We start from the raw sequence: 19,693 nt of genomic DNA on the forward strand, positions 1-19,693 counted from the left end.
TTGAAGGATATAATTTGTTCAGAAAGAGAGGCAGATTCATGCTATATGTTAAAAATATATATTCCTGCACAGAAATACAAGAGGATGGGTTGGTAGCTCCACCGAGAGTAATTAAATGGGGCAAAGAATAAAAGGAGCATGGTGGTTGGAGTCTACTACTGACTACCCAATCAAGGAGAAGACAAGGATGAAAATTTTGAAAAGCCAATTACCAGTGTTTCAAAGAGGCATGATGTAGTAGTAATGGGGGACTTCAATTACCCCATTATCTGTTGAGAGACAAATTCTGCCAAACACAGATCCTCCAAGAAATTCTTGACTGGTATAACTTTCTCCTACATAAAGTGGAAGAAGCAACTAGACAATCGGCTATCCTTGACTTGATTCTAACCAACAGAGATGACTTGGTGGATGAAGTGACAGTTATAGGAACTCTGGGGGAAAGTGACCACACTATACTTGAGTGCTTAATTTTAACAGAAGTAAAAGCTGAGACTAGCCATATGTGTACCCTAGACTTCAGGAAAGACTGTTGTAATAAATTCAGAACAATGGTAATTAAGGTTCCAATGCAAGCAACCCTAACAAGAAAAGGGGTGCAAGATGGGTGGGAGTTTCTAAAAAGAAATTCTAAAGGCACAATTGCAAACAATTACATCAAGGAAAAATGGGGAAGACAGCAGAAGAAGCCAATGTGACTTCACAAAAAGCTTAGAAATGACCTGAAAACAAAAAACACATGAAGTGGAAAGAAGGCCAGACCTCAAAGGAAGAGTACAGGCAGGTATCACGGAATTGCAGGGATGGCATCAGGAAGGCTAAAGCTGAGAATGAGCTGAGGTTAGCGAGAGATGCTAAAAGCAACAAAAAAGCTTTCTTCAGGTACGTCCATAGTAAAAGACAAAGAAAAGAAATGGTGACACAGCTACTAAATGAGGATGGCAAAATGATAACAGATGACAAAGAAAAGGCAGAAGTGCTCAATTCGTACTTTGGCTCGGTTTATGACCCTCCTAAGAAACGTGAAGTTGAAGAAGCAGGATTGCAGCTTGAGATTGACAGACAAATGGTCAAAGAACACTAATTACCTTGAATGAGTTCAAATCTGCAGGGTGTTTGCCCCAGCAATCCCAGGAGGATCAGTGAGGGGAGTCGGTCGAGCCCCAGCTTCCCCAGATAGAGCAGAGAGAGGAATCAGAGGCAGATGAGGTTTTCGAGGACAATGAGGGAGGGGGTGCAGTCAACAGTCTGCCAGTTCCCACAGACAGTGCTCCCGCCAAACCAGACCTCGCTCCACCTACAGGCACCCCAACAGAGCTGCTGGGGAATGACCTGGCACGTGCACCAACTCCACCCCCCCAGGACTCCCCGCCTGGCACTTCAAATGCTTCCCCACCTCCTGACGCCGAGCCGGCACCTAGCAAGCCTGTATTGTCAGATGAGCCGGCAGAGGCTTGCCCCCCCCCTTGCCCTGCGCGAGATGCTGTGAGAAGCAGGTTGGCCAGAAGGTGAAACTTTGGAGGAGTCAGAGATTACGAGCGAAGACCTTCCCTACTTAAGGTGGCACCCCCCCTGATTGGGGTGCTGAGTCAACTTTCTTCACATGCTGCAGAGTATGCCTAGGTAGCTTAGTTAGGGACAGTAGTGAGTTAGCATAGTTAAGTCTATGAAGCGCACTGCTTTTGATGTAACCGTTACTCTAATAAAACAAGAATTAATTCCAGTCTCACCTCCATCTCATGTCTCATACTCTGGGCAGGACAGCTTGACTCAGCCGTCATCCCTCTTCTCCGACGTCTCCATGACCAAGAACATGGAGGCTAGTGGCCGTGCCGAAGGGGGAATCCCAGTGACCCTTGAGACCTTGTATGCTGAGCTCCAGAACCTCCAAGCCATGACTCAGAACCTACAACTTGAGAATAAGAATCTCCGTGCCCTGATTGCCCAGGGAGGTACGGCGCCAGCAGCTGCGGCACCCACCAGAATCAAGCCTCCTGTGAGGATGCCCTCCCACTACGGTGGCCAGAGTGACCAGTTCACCATGTTCCATTCCCAGTACAAATTGTACATGAGTGTACGACAAGCCGAGTTCCCAACAGATGACTCAAAGGTGGCATTTCTCATCAGCCTGCTAGAAGGGGAGGCTGCCAAGTGGCCCACCCTGTATCTGATCCGAAAGGACCCTGTCCTGGGTCAATACCCTGCTTTCATCGCAGCCATGGAAGAGATGTTCTGAGATCCACAACGGAAAGAGATGGTAGCCTGTCAGCTAAGAACCCTGAAACAAGAAAGGGGATCTGTGGGGGTCTATACTAAAACCTTCTGTGTAATGGCCCAAGAGACCGATTACTATGACCCAGCCCTGATGTACTTCTATCGAAATGGTTTGAACCCCGAGGTGTTGGACAAACTGGCACGCACCTCCCCACCAGGCACCTTGGCCAAGCTGATCCAGTTGTGCTTGCAGATAGACAGTCAACTCGAGGGCTGTTGGTTGGAGCGCAGAGTGGAGCTGATCCATTCCGAGGCACCTCTACCTCTCCCCCGCATCCGTCATCCATCTAGCGTGGGAACCTCGACCTCATCGGGGTGGAGCCCATGCAAATTGGCGGGGCCCGACCACGCTTGTCAGAGGAGGAAAAGGAGAAGTGCAGGAGGGAGGCGCTTTTTCTGTACTGCAGAACGGGGGTATCTGGCCTGAGGATGCCCCTCCAAGGCCAAGAAGACCTCGGTGCTGGAAAACTCCAAATCCCAGCTGTCATAGAGGCCCAAGAGTTGTGAGCCAAGTCAACGAAGCGGTCTCATCAACAGCCCCTTCCGTCGCAACCCGCCCTGCTCCTGCCGGTCTGACTGAACCTGCCCACAGGGCAAAGTTTCCAAGTCAAGGCCATGATTGACAGGGAGGCGTCATTGAGTTTCATGGACTGCAATTTTGCCCACGAGCATGGTGTCCCCATTCAGATGCTGGAGCAACCCTTGTCCATCAAGACCATTGATGGGCGGCCTGTAAAGTCAGGAACTGTGACTAGAGAGACCGAGTTGCTAGGAATGGAGGTCCCGGGGCACATGGAGGAACTGTCATTCTATGTGGCTTCTCTGCCTCACTTCCCAGTAGTGTTAGGAATGCCTTGGTTGGTCCAGCATAACCCGACCATTTTCTGGGACGAGGCGGTGGTGGCGTTCGCCTCAAAATACTGCCAACAACACTGCGAGCCCCAGGACAAGCCCAACCCTGAGATAATAGCTGGTGCAACACTGCAGGAGGAAGTTCCTCTACCTGAGAAATATACAGACTACTGGGATATGTTTGACAAAGGAGAAGCCGACCAACTGTCCCCCCACCAGCCATATGATTGTGCCATCAACCTGATGCCAGGAGAGCCCGTTCCGTCTGGGCATATCTATTCCCTGTCAGAGCCGGAGTTGGCAGCGCTGAGGGAGTTTCTGGACATGAACCTGAAGAGAGGCTTCATTCAACCCTCTCAGACCCCAGCTGGGGCACCTCTACTGTTCATTAAGAAGAAGAACGGAGAGCTACGCCTGTGTAATGACTACTGGGCGCTAAATCAGATCACCATCCCCAACAGCTACCCCCTGCCACTCATCACAGAAATGCTGGAGCAACTGCGATCAGCCAAGGTCTATACCAAGCTCGATCTGAGGGGGGCTTACAACCTGGTGTGAATAAAGGAGGGAGACGAGGAGAAGACCGTCTTCAAGACCCAATATGGACAGTTTGAGTACCTGGTGATGCTATTCGGACTATCTAATGCTCCAGGGGTCTTCCAAAATTTCATGAACGACATCTATAGAGACTATTTTGATCGATTCATGATCGTGTATAGCGGTCATTCTGTAAGCACCTTGAAAACAATGCAGTGATTACTAGAAGCCAACATGGATTTATCAAGAACAAAGCCTGCCAGACTAATCTTATCTCATTTTTTGATCGGGTAATCTCACTGGTAGACTATGGGAATGCTATGGACATAGTATAGCTCGACTTCAGCAAAGCTTTTGACAAAGTGCCCCATAGTATTCTGATTAACAAGCTAGCTAAATGTGGGCTGGATGGAACAACTAGCAGGTGGATCCACAGTTTTTATTTATTTTATTTTATTTATTATTTGATTTATATCCTGCCCTTTCTCCCAATTGGCTCCAGAATCATACTCAAAGAGTGCTTATCAATGGTTCCTTCCCAAACTAAGGGGGAGGTAACAGAATTTGGTCCTGGGTCCAGTGCTCTTCAACATTTTTATTAATGATTTGAATGAGGAGGTACAGGGAATGGTTATCAAATTTGCAGATGATACAAAATGTGGAAGGATAGCTAATACTTTGGAAGACAAAGAAAATTGAAAGGGTTCTTGATAGGCTGGAACATTGGGATGAAAACAACAGAATTAAATTTAACAGGGATAAATGCAAAGTTCTATGCTGAGGAAAAAGAAACCAAATGCACAGTTACAAGATAAGGGGATACTTGGCTCAGCAGTACTACATGCGAGAAAGATCTTGGGATTGTTGTTGATCAATATCAATGCTGAATATGAGCCAACAGTGTGATGTGGCTGCAAAAAAGGCAAATGCTATTTTAGGCTGCATTAACAGAAGTATAGTTTCTAAATCATGGCCTCTGTTCGGCACTGGTTAGGCCTCATCTTGACTACTGCGTCCAGTTCTGAACACTGCACTTTAAGAAGGATGCAGAGAAACTGGAACAGGTTCAGAGGAGGGCAACGAGGATGATCAGGGGACTAGAAACAAAGCCCTGTGAGGAGAGACTGAAAGAACTGGGCATGTTTAGCCTTGAGAAGAGAAGACTGAGGGGAGATATGATAGCACTCTTCAAGTACTTGAAAGATTGTCATGCAGAGGAGGGCCAGGATCTCTTCTTGATCATCACAGAGTACAGGACACAGCATAGCAAAATGGGCTCAAGTTGCAGGAAGCCAGATTTCGACTGAGCATCAGGAAAAACATCCTAACTGTTAGAGCGGTACGACAATGGAACCAATTACCTAGGGAAGTAGTGAGCTCTCCAACACTGGAAACATTCAAAGGGCAGCTGGATAGGCACATGTTGGGTGTGCTTTAATTTGGATTCCTGCATTGAGCAGGGGGTTGGACTCAATGGCCTATAGAGCCCTTCCAGCTCTACCATTCTATGATAAACTGAATTTCCTTTTTTATGTATGGCAATGCTCACTGTACTAGATACAGCAGATATAGAAAACTGAAATTTAATTTGGATTCACTACATTTCCCTTTTAAGATAAAGAGTGTGTGTATGATTTGTTTACTGGGATATGTTCACATCTTTGTGTTTTGATATTTTAAATACTTATGTTGTCAAAGTTCACATTTGGTGCACAGCATAAATTCATTCATTTCATAACGTTCCCATTTATTGTGAATCAACCAGCAGTTCCTCCAGATGTTTTTCTTTGGCTTGGAATGTAAAATAAGAATATGTACATGCATGTTCATGCTGCCCAGGATACTTTGTAGGCAAATACACAGAAATTATTTAATATCAACCCCTAATTTTTGGTAAAATCTGATTGACTAGTATATGGTAGATGGCCTGTACAAACCATCCAGGTAAGCAGCCTAGTCAGTTTATGTTTTGTCAACATCTGGGTCATAATCACATTTCAGGTAGATCTATTCAAAAGCCCCTAAAGAAGCCTTTCCCAACCAGTGTGCCTCCAGATGTTGTTGGACCACAATTCCCATTTTTCCTGACCATTGGCAATGCTAGCTGAGGCTGATGGGAGTTGTGGTCCAACAACATCTGGAGGCACACTGGTTGGGAAAGGCTGCCCTAAAGGCTTAATGCTCCAATAATTGTGCAGCCCCAAAGTTGCCTGCAAGGGACAGCTTAGGGAAATTCCAAGTCTGCAGATTTAGACAGCTGTGCAGTCTCTGAGTTTGTATGACAAAGCTTCAGGAAGTTCCCTGATTTGAATGCTTATATTTGAAGCCTAGAAAGAGTTCTGTTATGTATTTTCTGTAAGCTCTTTCCCTATTCCATGTGACCGGTAAAAGGCCATTGGTCCTACTCTCTCAGTATTATCTACACTGTGGGGAAGCCACTCTACAAAATTTCAGACGGGAGTCTTTTGCTACCCTACCTGGAACCTTTTGCAGGCTGTACCACTGAACTACCCCTTCCCCAGTCTTTGGGCTGGGGAAAGGCCTTACATAAAATACATAAAAACACCCTTCCAAAGCTCATTCAGATTTAGAGCTTACCTGAGCTTGCTCAAGCAAACTTTCTAAGGCTTAAGAGCCTTGTCTTGAGTTGTGGTTAGTTTTGAGGATTTTTATAAAAATTAGATGAAATTTGGAGAGGCAGTGTGAAAACTCACTGAAACCAGAGGTTCATTTTGACAGTAACAAAGCGAAACAGTATCTAAAATGGCCATTTCAGCTCACTCCCACTATTTGGGTCAATTCTCTTGACTGATAGTTGCCAAAGTCAAGTTCCTGCCCCCCTTCCTCTTTTGTTCCTTAGGTATTTTTGCCTTGGAAAGGTGAGTGGCTGAATTTCCAAGTAGCTGGTGCTAAGAACTATAAGTCCCAGAGGACAATAGCACATATTTGTCAATATAATGAGCCTGGACAGAATTTTCAGGAAAACAGATGAGTCTTTTCTGGACCCTTACTGAGAGTGAGCTTCAAGAATCCTGAAAAACCTAGCTGACCCTGAATTGAGCTGAGGGGAGTTCAGCCCATATTAATTTTAACTACATTCTTCAGTATGCAGATGACATCCAGTTCTATTTCTCCATGCCATCTGCATTAGGTGAAGCTGTGCAGGTGTTTGATCAGTGTCTGGAGATGGTAGTAAATTGGATGAGAGCCAATAAAATTAACTGAGAAGACAGATGAGCTGTGACTTTGTAGATCCTGGGTCCACGAAAAAGGAAGGAAGGCTGTCCTGTATGGATTTACACTCCCCTGAAGGATTGCAGTTTTGAAAAATGCAGCAGCCAGAGTTTTGATGGGCCTTTCTGCATGGGATCTCCATAAATCAGTCTTTAAAGATCTGCTCCGACTGCCTATTTGTTGCTGAGCCCAAGTCAAACGATTCGTTTTGACATAAAAAGCCCTAAACTTCTTGGGACCTGGTTACCTGAAGGAGTGCCTCTCCACATTGTCCTGCCCAGATTTTAAGATCATCTGAGGAGGCCCTCTTTGGCATACCATCTTTGAATGAGATCAGAGGAGCTATGACCCAACAGAGGGCCTTCTCAGCCTTAGCACCCCAGCTTTGGAATACCTCCCCCGTTAAGGTTTGGCTGGCACCTGCACTGTTATTCTTCCAGAGCAAGCTGAAGACATTCCTGTTCTGCCAGGTATGTCAAACATGATTTTACTAGGCCTGAATGGGGAAAGATGCTGCTTTTTTACTGTTTCAATTGTATTGGGTTTTTTTTCTTTGTATTGCATTTTAATTTGTTGCTACTTGCCCTGAGATCAACTCTGATGAAGGGCAGGATAGAAATCCAGTAAATAAATGTAATATGTTAATTTTTGTCTTTTCTTTTTGTCTTTTAAATAGAATTTTATTATCCAACTAAGCTCATGAAGATGTGCATAGCAGAATAATGGAAGCACCTGAATACCTTGATTTGGATGAAATAGATTTTAGTGATGATATATCTGTAAGTATCAGGATTTTCTTTTCCTTTCTCTTTTGTTTAGTTTTGTTTGTTTTGTTCTTCTGGTTTTAGGCTTAAATGTTCCAGTTAGTTCACGAAATGAGTGAAAAAATAGTATCACTTGAAAAACAGAGAGAAAGGTAAATGGGGGGCAGGATGATTGGGCCTGATTTGGCCTAGTGGTTGTGCTAGCTCCAGGCTGCAGCAGCGATCAAGACTGGATTGGGCCCAATGTCATCACATGACTGCACTCATGTGACTGCATGACACGACACTGGATCAGGATCCAACAGATTCTGATCCTTTCAGGTCCTCCCCACCTCCACAAGGTCCCATTTCACGGCCTTTTGCTGACTACTGCCAGGATTCAGACCAGCTCTTGGTACCAAATTGGCCTTAGTCACCCTAATGGATGACCTTTATCAGAAGAGGGCCAAGGAGAGTGTGACTTTGTTTCTTCTGCTCAGTCTGTCCACAGCTTTTGATATCATCGACCATGGTATCTTCCTGAACCTACCCTGTGGGATTGGTGTTAGGAACACTGTTTTACAGTGGTTCCGATTCTACCTGTATGGTCAGTCCAGAGAACACCACTGAAGGAATGCTTTTTGGCCACCTGGCGTTTATGTTATGGGTGTCACAGGGTACTATTTTATCCCCAATGCTATTTAACATCTATATGAAGCTACTGGGAGCAGTATTTCGGGAATATTGAGCAAAGCGTTATCAGCATGTTGATGACACACAACTCTATTTCTCTGTTACATCTGATCAGAAGTAGTTGTGGAGGCTCTGGACCAGTGTCTGTCTGCAGTGGTTGGCTGGATGATGGTGAATAAACCCTGTCAAGACAGAGGCCCTGTGAGTGAGTGGCTTCCGTGTCCAGAAGATAGGTCAGTTACCTGGTCTGGGCAGGGTTGCACTCCCTCTGGAGCATCTTTGTAACTTGAGGCACAAGTGACCTCAGAGGCTAGGAGGGCTTTATATCAGCTCAGTTGGTAAGACAGCTATGGCTATTCATGAATATCTTAACCACTGTAGTCCTGGCGCTGGTAACTTCAAGACTGGATTACTGCAATGTTTCTAACCCAGAAGCTGCCGCTGGTGAAGAATGCAGAAGCTAGATTGTTGACTGAGATATCCTGTTAACACCATATAAGACCTGCTGATGGAGCTGTACTGGCTGCCAATATACTACCAAGCACAATTCAAGGTTTTGCTTTTAGCATTTAAAGCATTTAAAGCCCTAAACAACCTGAGCCCTAAACTTGCTTAAGGGACTGCCTTGCCCCATGTATCCTTGTCCCATGCCTGACAACTGTGCTGCTCAGATGGGGCACTGCTAAGAGTGCCCCAAAGGTGTGCTTAATTTGTACTAGAAACAGAGTGTATTGTGTTGCAGCTTGAGCCCTCTGGAATCAGCCAAAATTAAACAGGCCTCCAATGTCATGACATGTAGGTGCCTACCAAAGACATCCTTGTTTAAGAAAGTTTTCCCTGAGTTGTGACCCAGGCATTTATGAAATATTAACTGTATATCTGTAGGAATGATTCTGTTTAGAGTTTGTAGAAATGGTTGTTGGTCTTTAACTGTTAATACTTCATAGATAGTTGCGCCATCTAGCCCACTTTTAGGTAGCTTGCTAATCAGAGTATCATGGGGCACTTTGTCAAAAGCTTTGCTGAAGTCGAGAGCATTCAACATGTCTACAGCATTCCCACAGTCTACAAGGGAGGTTACCCGATCAAAAAACGAGATAAGATTAGTTTGGCAGGATTTGTTCTTCATAAATCCATGTTGGCTCCTAGTAATCACTGCATTGTTTTCAAGGTGCTTACAGATTGACTGCTTTATAATCTGCTCCAGAATTTTTCCAGGGATTGATGTTAGGCTGACTGGTCTGTAGTTCCCTGGTTCCTTCTTTTTGCCTTTTTTGAAGATAGGGACAACATTAGCTCTCCTGCAGTCATCCACTTTACCAGTCCTCCATGATTTCGCAAAGATAATAGACAGTGGTTCTGAGAGTTCTTCAGCCAGTTCCTTCAATACTCTAGGATGCAGTTTATCAGGCCCTGCCGATTTGAACTCGTTCAAAGGGATTAGGTATTCCTTGACCGTTTGTCTGTCAATCTCAAGCTCCAATCCTGCCCCTTCTACTTCATGTTTCCCAGGAAGGGTCATAGACCCTTTTTTGGGAGAAGACTGAGCCAAAGTAGGAATTGAGCACTTCTGCTTTTTCTTTGTTATCTGATGTCATTTTGCCATCCTCATTGAGTAGCTGTGCCACCATTTATTTTCTCTGTCTTTTACTATGGACGTACCTGAAGAAAGCTTTTTTGTTGCTTTTAGCATCTCTCGCTGACCTCAGCTCATTCTCAGCTTTAGCCTTCCTGATGCCATCCCTGCAATTCCATGATACCTGCCTGTACTCTTCCTTTGTGGCCTGGCCTTCTTTCCACTTCCTGTATGTGTTCTTTTTTGTTTTCAGGTCATTTCTAAGCTTTTTGTGAAGCCACATTGGCTTCTTCTGCTGTTTCCCCCTTTTTTTCCTTGTTGGAATTGCTTGTCATTACGCTTTTAGAATTTCCTTTTTTAGAAACTCCCACTCATCTTGGGCTCCTTTTCTCATTAGGGTGGCTTGCCATGGAACGGTACTTACAATTGTTCTGAGTTTATTAAAATCAGCTTTCCTGAAGTCCAGGGTGCACCTATGGCTACTCTCAGCTTTTGCTTCTGTTAAAATCAAGAATTCGAGTATGGTGTAGTCACTTTCCCCGAGTTCCCGTAACTGGCACTTCATCCATCAAATCATCTCTGTTGGTTAGAATCAAGTCCAGGATAGCTGATCCTCTGGTTGCAGGAGAAAGTCAGAAATTTCTTGGAGGGGCCGTGTTTGGCAGAGTTTGTCTCCCAACAGATATCGGGATAATTGAAATCCCCCATTACTACTACATCGTGCATCCTCGAAATATTGGCAATTTGCTTTTCAAAAGTTGCATTCTCATCTTCTCCTTGATTGGGTGGTCAGTAGTAGACTCCAAGCACCACATTCCTTTTATTACTTGCCCCATTAATTTTAATCCAGATACTCTCGGTGGAGATACCAAGCTCATCTTCCTGTATTTCTGTGCAGGGATATATATTTTTAACATATATCTCCTATTTCAAACTATCTCCAGGAATCCACAAAAGTTAACAGTTCTGAGAATGCACTGTAGGACTCTCTAAGGGAAATTAAGGATCTATTTAAACCAGCAATATGCCTGGAGGATCTGAATATAATAATCAATTGTGATGCCATTATTAAAATGCTATCATTCTATTGTGCATACTTTGCAGTTCTCATAGGAATTAATGATGCAGCTTATTTCAATGTCCCTAATGAGATCTTGACTATTGGTTATTCTATTTTATGAATACCAATAAAAGCTCCAAACCAAATATGTGTTAAATGCCTAATTAGTGAGGGAATTAGACATATGATTGCTGAATTTATGTTTTTATTCTGGCCTTTGTAGAGATATTGTTCATTCTTAAAAGTTTCAGCTGCTTTATTCAGATGTCTTTTCCTCCTAAATTGTATCTTAATCTTTGACTATCTTTATGTAGATTATTAATGAAGGCAGGGTAAAACTGCAAATTCATTAGACTATGATCCCATCCCAAAAGAATAATTTATTTGAAATCACTTTATTTTTATTACTATGGGGTATAGGGACATGTCCCAGAGCATATTTCTAAATTTAATTTTATAGCAGCATAAAACAAAGAAGATGTAACCTCTTCTTGACTTTCCCATTGTGCCTCAATTATTACCTTTACTGTCAGTTTCAGAAATAGCTTAACACAAATTCTCTATCTTAATAATGAATGTTGTGAAATGCAGCCGAGCAGTCTGAATTAAAGAAATTGCTCAATTAACAGGGAAAGTATTATCCTTAATTCTCAACTCTCAGTGTCACAGGCAAGATTGATTTCTGATTAATTCAGTTATGCATTGAACTTTCATAGGAATAAATCTTCCTTCTTTTAAATACAGGTCTCAGTAACAAAGTTCAGGCAGACATTAATCTAGATTAAATAACTATTTGATATTTATATTAAAAATTGCATTCTCTGTGGTGTGTTATCACTATTAACCTGTGAATTCTGTGCTGTTTACATTCGGGTCTTGTTGAATGGACTTCATTTTGGGGCACTTAGGTATGTTCTGTCATATTTGGTTCATGTTTCTTTTGAAAGCTCCAAATTCACAGATTTACAGAGAAGTAACACCAGAGCCAAAACTGACAGCAACATTAAATAATGTCCCTCCCAAAACATTCCAACTGCTTCCAAAAAAGACTGCACACATTCTTGTCTGGCTGTTGCTAGTTTATCATGTGCTACCAAAGTACCACTGCCCCCAAGCTGTTTTCTCTAAGTTGTATCCTATCAAAGATGATGCTAATGATGATGATGGTGATTTCAATTTATATTCCACCCTTCCTCCCAAAGGAACCCAGGGCGGCAAACACATCAACAATAAAACAACTCTTTAAAAAGCATTCTAAAAAAGTTAAAAACATTCAACCAGTGGTCTCAAGGTTGCCAGGAACAGTATCTTTCAGCCATCAAATGCCTGAGTAAACAGGAATGTTTTTAAATTCTTCCTGAAAGTCACTAATGAGGAACACAGATGCATTCCACAAATGAGGAACCACCACTGAAAAGGCCCTGTATTGTAAGGGTAAGGTCTAGCCAAAGCTTGATTTCACTGAGATCTGGGTATGTCTATATCTGTGCCATCCATGAACTTAAAAGTGCTTATCTGTGGGTAGATTTTGCCAAATGTGTTCTAGGCAAAGGTTCAACATCTAGCACACTGCTGGAAATTAATAAATAGTAGCTGATAAAGGGAAACAGTAACCTAAAATATCAATGTCTGCTGTGCCTAGACCCTTCTCTGTGCTAGTCCAGCTGTTTGCTCCTTACTTGGTGAGATACCAAACTCCACCAAAGTGTTCAGTTAAATGAGGCTATAGGGTAGGCATAGCCAATGTGGTGCTAGATTACAACTCCCAGCATCTCTGACTATTGGCTGTATTGGCTGGAGCTGATGGAAGTTGTTGCCTAAGAACATCTGGGAAGGTACCACATTGGCTATCCCTAGTATACTATGACTTAGTAATATGATGCACGAGATACAGCACAGTAATATTTAAAACTGACTGGCAAGGCTGCTCAATAGACACTCTCCATGGAACAGTATAGGAGCCAATGAATGAAAGAAAGTGAAGAGTTGACAGTAGCCTGGGAAAGAAGTGAGTAATATTCTCTCTTGGCACCTTAATAGTTTTTCTCAGCTGAAATCATGTTTGTTCTATTGATAGAAATGGCAGAAATTTCAAGTGTTCATATTTTGTTTTGGGACAGAAGTTGAAACCTGTTACTGCAATCAAACACACAACATTAAAAGCACAATCTAATTTATAGCATGTTTAATAGATTTTTTTTGGTAGAGAACTTAATATATTTTAATGCTGTTAAAAATGGAATGGTTTGTCATTTCAGGAGAGAGGAAATAATATATAGAAAAAAGTATTGGCCTAACAAAACATTTCAATGGAATATAAAAAGGCTATTCCTAATTGAATTGCCAATTGTGTAACAGTTCAAGCTATATCACCTGGCTTCAAAAAGTATTTACCTTGAAGACCAGGCACTTGTCTTTCTTTTGTAATCTTTTTCACTGCTGACATACCAAAATACATTGGTCACTATGTACACACACCGCAAGCAACATGTACAAATTCTTCATGTATTGAAGAATGTGTCTAAAGGAGGCAGTTCTAAGGTCGTTGTTGAAAAAGCCCTCCCTGGACCCCTCTATAATGGGTAATTATCGACCAGTGTTGAACATCACATTTCTGGGCAAGGTAATATAGCGTGTGGTGGCCTCCCAGCTCCAGAGATTCCTGGATGATACGGATTATCTTGTTCCTTTTCAGTCCAGTTTCAGGCCTGGCTATGGGACAGAGACTGCTCTGGTCACCTTGGTGGATGACATACGCAGAGAACTGGACAGGGGTAGTGTGTCCCTGTTGGTTCTACTGGATCTCTCAGCGGCTTTTGATACCATCGACCATGGTATCCTTTTGGGCTGCCTTGCTGGGATGGGACTTGGGGGCACTGTTTTACAGTGGCTCCATTCCTTCCTGGAGGGGCATACTCAGAATGTGGTGCTGGGCGATTCCTGTTTGACTCCTTGGCCGTTGGCCTGTGGGGCCCCTCAGGGTTCAGTTTTATCCCCCATGCTATTTAACATCTACATGAAACCGCTGGGAGAGGTTGCCCGGGGGTTCAGGGTTCGGTGCCATCAGAATGCTGATGACACCCAACTCTATTTCTCCTTCCCACCTAACGCCAAGGAAGCTATCTTGGTTCTAAACCAGTGCCTGGCATCAGTGACGGATTGGATGAGGGTGAACAAATTGAAGCTTAATCCAGACAAGACGAGGTGTTCCTGGTCAGTCAAAAGGCAGATCAGGGAATAGGGATTCAGCCTGTGCTGGATGGGGTTACACTCCCCCTGAAGATACAGGTTCGCAGTTTGGGTGTGCTTCTGGACTCAGCCTTAAACCTGGAGGCTCAGGTGGCCGCGGTGGCCAGGAGTGCTTTTGCTCAGTTAAGGCTAATGCGTCAACTGCGCCCGTTCCTTGAGATGCCTGATTTGGCTATGGTGATACATGCCTTAGTTACATCCCATTTAGGTTACTGTAATGCGCTCTACGTGGGGCTGCCTTTGAAGACTGTGTGGAAACTTCAACTGCTACAGCGAGCTACAGCCAGAGTGCTAATGGGGGCTGGCTACAGGGATCATACATCTCCCCTGTTACAACAGCTCCACTGGTTGCCAGTTTGTTTCCGGGCACAATTCAAAGTGCTGATTTTGACCTACAAAGCCCTATATGGCCTAGGTCCAGGCTATCTGTCAGACCGTATCTCCCGATATAAAGCTGCCCGGGCCTTGAGATCTTCAGCAGAAGCCCTCCTCACAGTCCCAACACCCTCACAAGCATGACGGGTGGGGACGCAAGATAGGGCTCTTTCGGTGGCCGCCCCTAGGCTTTGGAACTCCCTTTCTAGGGAGGTACGAATGGCTCTCTCCTTGCTGTCTTTTCGTCGGCAGGTGAAGACTTTTTTATTCCAACGGGCTTTTGGAACAGAAGGTGCTTAGGACAGGGCCTTAAGAGGTATGCTGTATTGCTCACAGTTTTAATTGCACTATTTTAAAATTGTTTTTAAGTATCTTGAGTGTATGTTAATGTTTTAATGTTGCAAACAGTTTGATTTTAGCTTAATGCAGATTCTTCTATGTTTTTATTATATGTATCCACTTTTATCTGTAAGCCGCCTTGAGTTCCAATTTTGGAAAAAGGGTGGGGTAAAAATAAAGATAAATAAATAAATAAATAAATAAATATTCCCTATTCCTCAATTATTAAAGTACACAGGTAGAAACAATACTTTTGTATCTTTCAAAATGCTTCTAATATTTTATCAGGCAAGATACTTCTCTTCACATTGACATGGAGATAGAAAAGTAAATATTTTGTGCTTCATTACTATTGTAGGAAGATTTCTTTTGAGTAAATGCTTCATCACGGATGACAATTTTTCCCCATACCTATTGTGTGTTACTGTACTGTGTGCAAGATTTCTATATGTTCATTTTAAACATTTTGAGAGCTGAAACTTAGTGATTGTCAGGATTCAAGCCTAAAGCAGGTCTTGAACCTGAGAGATGAAACTGCAGAGATACCAACTACAAAAGCCATTTCACTCTAATAGTTCAGAGCAGGTCAGGTTCTAGACTAGGGTTACATACTAGGGATAACATGGACCAGATCCTATAGGAATTTATCTAACAATACCTTCAGGGGATCCTCTATGCCCACCTTGTCATGAGGAAGGCTCCTGTCTGCAGACTCAGATTCATTTGGAAATGTGCCATGCTATTTCCCTCCAAATGGAAAAATAACACAGTTCATTTTCAAGCCAAATTCAGATTCAGCCTACCCCAGCCATCCCCCCAAACCTTCTGCTTTCCTTCTATCCGTTAAACTGCACCATAGATACCTGTCTTTTGTTGGCGCTCCAGTGGTGGTAGCAAGTGGAAGGAAGACAGGGTCTTTCTTCCCTGCTCCCCATATCTGTACGCCGAGGTGAAAGCAACTTCTAGGATACTGAATTTTCTCAAGGACTATTTCAGTGCCCATAAGGTGGTATTCAATAGACCCATTGAAATTAATAGGCATGACTAAGGTTCATTACTTTCAGTGGGTTTACTCTGACTAGGACAACACATAATCCTTGGGGAAATCTTATTTCTCAGGGATGACCTGACATGTTGTTTAGCAGTGCACCATGCCAGAGAGGAGAGGGACCTCCCCCCCCCCGTCCATGCACAATGCCAGCAGTTAGATGAATGGGCTGTGGAGGAAGGGACAGGGGTTTTGGAGCAAAAGGGGGTTGGTGGGAGGAAGATCACAGGAGGGGCATTTTTCTCTGCTTCAGATTAAAATTTGTGCTGAAGAAGAATTCAAGTGCTGTAATGCTCGCCTCCTATTTTAGGAAGCCATTATTACAGGAAACACTTCAGCAAATACTTTTGCCCTCCCCTCTTGTTGAGACTCAGTTCATTTCCTGTCTCAGCTGTGAGTACATCCTGTTGGTGATCTCTCTCTCCTCAATGAGTTATTTTCTATATTTATTTTCCTCCTCATTTGTTGTTATTATGTGCCTTCAAGTCGATTATGACTTATGGTGACCTATGAATCAATGACCTCCAATAGCATCTGTCATGAACCACCCTGTTCAGATCTTGTAAGTTCAGGTCTGTGGCTTCCTTTTTGGAATCAATCCATCTCTTGTTTTGTCTTCCTCTTTTTCTACTCCTTCCCCCTCATACTCACCTTCTTTATTTTGCAAAGTAGTAGCTGCTCTGGATTTATCTCTAGCACAGCAGCAGGAACCACCTTCTAAAAGTGCCCTGGTAGTGCCTGTTCCAAAAATGTCCAGTAGGTACATACCATTGCTAGCTCCCTTTAAGGCAATAATGAAGTCAGAGTGGGATTCGCCACATCAGTGTAAAAAGAGTATTATCTATGCGAATAAATTCTGTGTTTTAGATGCTGATGTCATGGAGCAACTAAAAACTATGTTTTTGCTAGGGCAGCCCTGCTGTGGGTGGAAGATCTGTTGGACAATCCTAACCAGGATCCCGCTAGAGTTAGGAAGACTCTGCTAAAGGTTTCCAGATCCCTAACATTTATAGTGGATGCTACTGTGGACTCCACTCAGTTTTCATGCAGAGCCATGGCGGCAGCAATAGTCGCCCATAGACACCTATGGCTTACCCATTGGGATGTGGATGCTTCTTCATGCTCTAATTTGGCTTCAGTTCCCTTTTCTAGGTCTACGTTATTTGGCAACATGGCACTAAAAGATGTCCTAATAGAAACTAAGGATAAGAAGAAGACGATGCCCTCTTAGAAGCGGGATGATAGACTTCTACAGGTGCCCCTCCATACCCTACCAATCCATATCCTATCAGTCCTTTTGTGGGTACAGATTCGCAGGAAGAGGCTGTGACTTCAGAAGAGGTCACATGTCATGGAATCAACTGAGATTCCAGCAGAAATCCCAACAAGTTTTTTACTCCCAGAATTCATCTAATCAAGCACACCAGGGATGTCAGCAACAGCAACTGTTCTGACTCTATGGCGTTACCACCGGTGGGGTGGAAGGCTAAGCAAGTTTTTCCTTTGATGGCAAGCCACTACCCAGGACAAATGGGGGCTAAAGGTAGTCAAAGAGGGGTACAAAATAGAAATGGAGTACCCGCCGGCCAGGTTTCTTCCTTCTCCCTTCTCAAAATCTATTGCGAAACAACAAGCTGTCTGAAAAGAGATTTGTCACTTATTAGACATCTCTGCAATCAAGGAAGTTCCTTCAGAAGAGTTTTTCTCTGGTCTTTACTCAGTCTTCTTCTTGGTAGAGAAGGACAGAACCTAGTGCGTGGTACTCGATCTCAAAATTCCTGAATTAGTTTGTTACTTACCGGAAATTCAAGATAGAGACCCTCATGTTTACACGGGAAGCCTTTCAGCCACAGGACTTCCTGGCATCAGTGGACTTAAAGGAAGCCTATCTCCATATCCCAATAATTCCCTCACACTGTTGACTGCTATGTGTTTACTGCAACGGCTCCCATCAGTTAAAAGCCCTACTATTCGATCTGGCATCTGCACCACACATTTTCACCAAGGTCATGGTGACAATGGTCGCCGATCTACGCCTTCAAGGACTATGCATACACCCTTATCTGGACAACCTGATTCGATCCAAGAATTTCCAATAGGCTCAGGAAGACATCCAGATAACATTAGCTCACTTGAAAGACCATGGTTTTCTGGTGAACAACCAAAAGAGTCATCTCACCCCAATCTTGTCAACTACAGCACTTGGGAGCACAGTTAGACACGATACAAGCATCCATATCCCTTTCTCCAGAAAGGATTCACAAGATCACAGCCATAGCTCTTCCACTACTTTGCATGCGCTCAGTAGACATAATAGTGCTCGCAAAGCTCTTAGGCATGATGGCATCAGCGATAGGAATTACCCCCTGGGCTCACTTTCACCCTCTTCAATGGCTGCTCCTCTGGTATCAGGATGACATAGCGCACTGCAGACAGTGGTTGGTACTAGTTTCCTGGCAGGTCAAGGAGTCCCTTCGATGGTGGATGTCAGCAACTCACTCTAAAAAAGGCCTCCCTCTTCAGGATCTGCCCCATTCAGTCATCATCTCTGACACAAGTCTCAGGGGATGGGGAGCACATTGTCAAGGAGAGTATGTGCAGGGAGTGTGGTCGCAATAGAGGCATGCAGGAGCATCAACTGGCTGGAACTACAGGGCGCTCATCGGGCTCTCCGCCACTTCCTCCACATTCTCCCTTATCCAGAAGTACTGATTTGCACCAACAACACAGCTACATGAGCTCACTTGATCAAGCAAGGGGATACTAGGTTGTTGCCCCTTCACACCAAAACAGTAGCAATGCTGTCATGGGCGGAGCAACACATGTCTTCAGTCTCAGCAGAGTATATTCAAGGACACCTGCGTAATGTTACAGCAACTGTTCCCAGGGGAATGGGCTCTCAACCAGGAAGTGTTCCAATCTCTCCAGGCGGGCTTTCTTTGACCGGATCTTTTTAAGCACCCTGGACAATAGTGGAGTTGGAGGAAACACATAAAGTATCCCCTTTGGCCATGGAACCTAGTGTGCCTTCAGATGTTGTTGGACCACAACTCCCATCAACCTTAGCCAGCATTGCCAATGGTCAGGAAAGATGGGAATTGTGGTCCAACAACATCTGGAGGCACACTGGTTGGGAAAGGCTGCTATAGAGCATCTATCTACTCGGCTCCATGATTCAGGAAGCGCACAAAACAGTGTTGTGTGTGATGGTTTCTCTTGGATGTAAACAGGTCTATCTTGAACTTGCCATCCATGTCACAAGTTCACAAGTTTGTGAAGAAATTATTGCTGCTTACTCAGATATTTGATGTTGCTTTAAGAGTGAATCCAAGGAATAGCTTGCTGATTAACATCAGGTGTGCCCCTTGCAGCATATACACATTTGTTGAAATAATACTTACTCCTTGAGAAGTTGGTTTTCCCTGTCTATGCATTTATTTGGAATAATTTCTGTAAGATCCTAGCATTTCAGAAAATGTTTTTACATATAGATAGAAATTTGAGTCTTAGAAATTTGCCATATATAAGGCAAACCTTTTAACAAAATTAGCTGAATTACAAAATCAAAATCCGTAATAAATAGAGCAGGTGACCTGAATTTTCTACAGTGTACCCTCTGATAACCTTACTTTTATGATGGTCCTGCAGCCTATATGCAGTCAGTCATAGTGTTTTGCAGAATGCTTAAATTTGTCATGCTATGAACCATTGAC

At 43.6% G+C, this 19,693-nt stretch overlaps 2 protein-coding genes across 5 annotated transcripts in view; both read left to right on the forward strand.

Moving 5' to 3' along the window:
* Positions 1-19,693, forward strand: part of SNCAIP (synuclein alpha interacting protein) — a 161,919-nt gene that overhangs the window by 76,816 nt on the left and 65,410 nt on the right. For all 4 annotated transcript variants that reach the window (XM_061624847.1, XM_061624835.1, XM_061624826.1 and 1 more), the window contains one exon: positions 7,574-7,676. In XM_061624847.1, coding sequence (XP_061480831.1) covers positions 7,620-7,676 — 57 coding nt within the window. In that variant the 5' untranslated portion in view covers positions 7,574-7,619. The remainder of the gene's footprint in view (positions 1-7,573; positions 7,677-19,693) is intronic.
* Positions 1,802-2,236, forward strand: LOC133376596 (protein LDOC1-like). The gene has a single exon (XM_061609024.1). It carries the CDS (start codon positions 1,802-1,804, stop codon positions 2,234-2,236), a length of 435 nt encoding a protein of 144 aa, XP_061465008.1.

Source organism: Rhineura floridana, chromosome 1 (assembly GCF_030035675.1).
Source record: "Rhineura floridana isolate rRhiFlo1 chromosome 1, rRhiFlo1.hap2, whole genome shotgun sequence".
NCBI lineage: Eukaryota > Metazoa > Chordata > Lepidosauria > Squamata > Rhineuridae > Rhineura > Rhineura floridana.

What these genes read in the sequence shown, in the direction of transcription:
- LOC133376596 (XM_061609024.1), top strand. Translation starts at nt 1,802, where the DNA reads ATGACCAAGAACATGGAGGCTAGTGGCCGTGCCGAAGGGGGAATCCCA.